This window comes from Convolutriloba macropyga, chromosome 3 (genome assembly GCF_964194025.1).
Source record: "Convolutriloba macropyga chromosome 3, txConMacr16.3, whole genome shotgun sequence".
Taxonomy (NCBI): domain Eukaryota; kingdom Metazoa; phylum Xenacoelomorpha; order Acoela; family Convolutidae; genus Convolutriloba; species Convolutriloba macropyga.
In genome coordinates, this window is record NC_134470.1 from 6,622,246 (window position 1) to 6,628,023 (window position 5,778).

The window sequence follows — 5,778 nt, forward strand, 5'->3', positions numbered from 1 at the left end:
CTCGTACATTTCTTTGCAAAATGAATTTCAATGTATGAGTAAGCATTTACTCTTTCAAATACTGTATTATGTTTTATGCTTTATACCTTTATGAACTTTTTGGCCGCAAGAATTTAGCTGATCTGGTCGAAGTTCTGGGAAAGTGTTTAAAAAGTGCTTTCCTTTCTCTCAGTTAACCGAATGACTGAGAAAATGGAAGCTCTTTTAAAACAGTTTCCCAGAAGTTCAACCAGATCAGCCAAACTTTCGCTGCAAAAATCTTCAAAAATATTTAAAACATAAAGTTTTATCCATCATACAGTATATGAAAGAATACATGCATACTGATAAATAATAAATCAATTGGCAAATAAAATTACGAGCAGTATGCATACACTACATACTACCTTAGCGAACGTTTCAAATATATATATATATATATATATATATATATATAAATATATATATATATATATATATATATTTAATTTCGAATATTTACATGTATATATATATATATATATATGTATATATATATATATATATATATATATATATTTATATATATATATACATATATATATATATATATATATATGTATATATATATATATATATATGTATATATATATATATATATATATATATATATATATATATATATATATGAAACGTTTGCACTTGTAGTATGTAGTGAAAGCAAACTGCTCGTACATTTCTTTGCAAAATGAATTTCAATGTATGAGTAAGCATTTACTCTTTCAAATACTGTATGATGTTTTTATGCTTTATACCTTTATGAACTTTTTGGCCGCAAGAATTTAGCTGATCTGGTCGAAGTTCTGGGAAAGTGTTTAAAAAGTGCTTTCCTTTCTCTCAGCCAACCGAATGACTGAGAAAATGGAAGCACTTTTAAAGCAGTTTCCCAGAAGTTCAACCAGATCAGCCAAACTTTCGCTGCAAAAATCTTCAAAAATATTTAAAACATAAAGTTTTATCCATCATACAGTATATGAAAGAATACATGCATACTGATAAATAATAAATCAATTGGCAAATAAATTTACGAGCAGTATGCATACACTACATACTACCTTAGCGAACGTTTCAAATATATATATATATATATATATATATATATATATTTAATCTCGAATATTTACATGTATATATATATATATATATATATATATATATATATATATATATATATATATATGTATATATATATATATATATATATATATATATATATATGTATATATATATATATATATATATATATTTGAAACGTTTGCACTTGTAGTATGTAGTGAAAGCAAACTGCTCGTACATTTCTTTGCAAAATGAATTTCAATGTATGAGTAAGCATTTACTCTTTCAAATACTGTATGATGTTTTATGCTTTATACCTTTATGAACTTTTTGACCGCAAGAATTTAGCTGATCTGGTCGAAGTTCTGGGAAAGTGTTTAAAAAGTGCTTTCCTTTCTCTCAGCCAACCGAATGACTGAGAAAATGGAAGCACTTTTAAAGCAGTTTCCCAGAAGTTCAACCAGATCAGCCAAACTTTCGCTGCAAAAATCTTCAAAAATATTTAAAACATAAAGTTTTATCCATCATACAGTATATGAAAGAATACATGCATACTGATAAATAATAAATCATTTGGCAAATAAATTTACGAGCAGTATGCATACACTACATACTACCTTAGCGAACGTTTCAAATTTATATATATATATATATAATTTATATATATATATATAAACATATATATATATATATATATATATATATATATATATATATGTATATATATATATATGAAGCCTTCGCCGTGGTAGTATGTAGTCAATGCAAACTGCTCGTGCTTTTAAAAGGATTCTCTACGTATCAGTTTGCATGTACTCTTTCATGTGCCGTGTGATTGATAAAATTTTATGTTTTAACCGTTTTTGAACTTTTTGGTGCAAGAATTTGGCTGATCTGGTTGAACTTCCGGGAAAGTGTTTTTAAAGTAATTTCATTTCTCTCAGTTATTCAGGTAGTAAGGGAACAAAGCAGGGCTTTGGTATTTTGGAAGAAAAAATTTGGTGGTACGAAAATATGGACTGAGGCGGTATAACAGAAAAGATCCGCTTTTACAATCATCTGAGGTGTTGCACTAAATAAAACTTAGTGGAAACTTTTATTTCTCTGCAATAGTGGTAGAGCTCAAACAATGTTTTTTTTAAAACTTTCTGTGTAAGAGCTCGAGTTTTACTTTTAATTTTCAAATTTTGCACAATCGAATAATCATAACTTTGGTAAACATACATTTACGCAAATAGTTTTACTCGACTTTGCTGCCGCTGTCTTTACAATGTGTCAACTAGACATACCTCAAAAAAGTATATTTGTATACAATTGAGTACACATTGTGAACTTATGTACAATTGCATAAAATGCTCTTGACTTGCTAGACATCCCATGTCGAGGTGTGCGTAAAATTTATAATCAGAAAGCAAACTTCAAATTAGTAACCATCTTTTCTCAGAAACATGAATACTGAGAAAAGTTTTTGCGCAAAATGTGCCTTTTGCAGGCTAATAATGCTCTTTAGCTCACTCTCAGAGATACTCATTGTCCATTAATTTTACATGCGAATAATCCTCAAAAAAATAAATAAACCACCCCCCCCCCCAAAAAAAAATAATAATTAAAAATAAAACAAAACTAAATTTTTCGCATTCATTGTTCAAAGTAATAATGAAAAATGACCTCGACCTGTGAACTAAACGATTATGTGACGCAATCTTGCGAGTTGGTTTCTCTTTTATTGCAAGAATTTAAGTCACAACTGAGGTATACCTGAACTGGGTCCTTTCCATCACCATAAACGGGACACTCCATCGCGTTGTCACTGGTGGATGCGTCTGTTCCCATAGTCTCGAAATTGGTTGAAAAACTCACAGTGTCCGATTCTATTTTGAATTCGGATTCAACTGGAGCATTTTGCCCGTCATAGAAAACGTAGAACCTGTACTCCTGATTGCTGTTCAGAACCGCCATAACATCTAAAAAAAAGAAGACACGATTTTGTACGTTTCTTCTAAATAATCTTTTACAAAACTTTTACAAAACCCGAATGTTTGAAATCTGTTCAGTTTTTCTCGTCTCGGTGAACAAAAATTTGGCGAGTTCGATTCGAACGTAGAAATAGTGGCTTTTCCTCCATCTGGAATATCAAGATCTGTTCATATGATAAGCATCATATCAAGCGTCTAAATTCTTGGGCAGTCGCTTCTATTCAAGGTCAATACTTATTTAACGACGCAAAATGACACTTTATGTTGTTTAAAATTTAGAACAGAAATGATGTAAATGTTTAAATGTTGTGGTAAAAATAGCAAAAAAAAATACATCTGCTTTGTCATTTATCCCCGTTTTGTGTTTTAAACGAAGCAATTAACTTTATAGTTTAAAAGAAATCATTCACTAGTTTTCCTTTGTCTAATTACTGTGTGGTGTCCCAGAGGTTCGTGGCAGAATCAGTCTAAAGACTTTCTGTTTTATTAGGACGGCAAGTACTCTGTTCATGTCACTATTTACAAGGGCCAGTCTGATTTTTGAGTAAAATTTACTTCATGTTCAGCTTAACTCTCGCCAACAAGCAAGGCTTGCTTTATATGCGATTCGATCTTCGGAGTGGGTACTTGTAACATTTAATTTGCGTAGCGAGTCGTAACCACTGAGCTAAATGGGCTTTGTTGTAGTTGCTTACAAACTAGCTTGAATATAAATAGTGTGTATACCAGTATAGTAATTACTAGTTATAAGCTACAAAAGTATTACATTACTCTGCTCAGACTTAATTTTGGGGTATGAGTAATTTTCAGACCATACAGGATAAGTTTAGCCTGGGCGAACTCTATGACCTAAATATAATCATAATGAAGAAATACTGCACATAAAGAAACTTAAAATATTCTGGAGATGCAATATTTCAGAACTGAATTAAAATTTTATTCTTGAGATGTGCTGGTTCAGCGCTGAAATCCTCTGCGACTCAAGTCCGGGATGTGGCTTTCAGATTCATAAAAAAAACATTTTTAAGTAAAAGTTTTTTGTCTATGACATTGATGACAAGTGGTCTTGAAATTAGTGCAACTTTGTGACGCTCATTGAAGATTTTCAAGTCGCATGAAAAAAGGCTTAAAAATTTTTTCTGAAATAGCTGATTTAGAAAAAAAAAATCAACATTTTTTTCATCTCCACAAACGCGCAAAAAATGCGATAACCTTAAACGTTTATATTGGTTTAAAAATTTTAAATTACCAACTATATTAAACGGGGAAGGCGTTGGTTTCACAATTTGGAAGCAGATAACTTTGTCATTTTGGAATAAATTGCTGATTTGTTTTTACTAATTCCTTGAGCTCAAACATTTTCCATCTTTATTGATTTTCAGCGATCTTCATTATAGAGGGGGGTCTAACTGTGTTCTCGTCGGAATTGATTTGACAACTTAATTGCAAATAATGACCCATTAGTTTCCCCAGTTCAAGGGAATTTTTCCATAAAGCTAATGTTTCAGCGTTCAGATCCATATATTGAGTAGATCCAGAAAGTTAAAAACCTAACGAGTTTTAATTGTACCTGCTTCAAAAGAATTATTTAAAAATTTGTTTCCACCACTTCAAAAACAAGTGATGTGATGAAATTACGTCGAAAATAGGTCCGAAAAACGTCAAAAATAGCCGAAAAAAACGTCAGAAATGGCCGAAAAAACATCAAAAATAGGTCCAAAAAACGTCAAAAATAGCCAAAAAAAAACGTCAGAAATGGCCGAAAAACGTCAAAAACGTCGGCTCCACGCCCGATCGGTCTATCAATGCCATACCCCCAAAACCTTATGAAAAAAAATTGTACACGGAGGTGGAAAGAAATTCTCATTTTTTATACTCACATTTTGCCTTCACTAGCCCAGACGTCAAAATCACTGTCGTCAAAAGACACCATGCCAGAAAATTGTCTCGTCTTATCATTCTTCTTGCTTCTGACATTTAACTATGTGCTGCAAATATCTGGCTCAATAAATGATACAAATGTTTGAACTATCTTTCAGTGGTGGTTCTTATGTGTGTGTGATTAATTAAAAGAAGTGTGATCAAATTTTATGTAATTATGGCAGCACAAAAAGGTAAAACTAATTGTTTTGAGAATAACGAAAAAATTAATAGCCCGATCTTGAGTTGATAGACGGCTAACTTTTGAAGATTTAGCCAAAATGTCATTAATAACAAATAAAGTTAATCAACTTTGAATGAAATTAAAGAAGTGAAAGATGCACCAAAGTATCGCATAGACAGAGCTCTTTCGAACCAATGGCTATATGGTATGAACAGTTAAAGAAATATAATTGTCTTTTGGCTGCGTTTCAGATAAAATAATCTTTGATAATGAGATAGAAAGTATCATAAAACAAAGTGAACAAAATCCATATTTGGTTAGAAAAACAAACTGTCCCATTTTGATTTTTTTAATTCATACTCTTGTTTGCAACAACTGTTTTTTTACTGTTACTCTTTGGTGTGTATTATAACTTTGAGAAAATAAATGATAAATTCGAAGGAAGATTTTTTGAAACTTTCAAATTCTGAAGAAAACCAAAGAACATTTAACTCTGAAACAATGACATACTATAGCAACATAGTTGGGGTAAGAAATTCTTGGGGTTGTTTTAGAAATTAATTTCTCTTCGAGTATCCGCTTTCGTTGAGTCACATATCAATATAGGACAGAAACTGCCCGTGT

The 5,778-nt window shown here is 31.0% G+C and overlaps 1 protein-coding gene across 1 annotated transcript in view; it reads right to left on the minus strand.

The window, feature by feature from the left end:
* The window catches only part of LOC142335897 (uncharacterized), a 133,428-nt gene extending 128,225 nt beyond the window's left edge, over positions 1-5,203 (minus strand). Inside the window, exons 1-2 of the mRNA XM_075384253.1 lie at positions 4,931-5,203; positions 2,833-3,038 (exon numbers count right to left, since the gene is read on the minus strand). Of these exons, the coding sequence (XP_075240368.1) occupies positions 2,833-3,038; positions 4,931-5,027 (303 nt within the window). The 5' untranslated portion in view covers positions 5,028-5,203. The remainder of the gene's footprint in view (positions 1-2,832; positions 3,039-4,930) is intronic.
* Between the last annotated feature and the right edge of the window lie 575 nt (positions 5,204-5,778).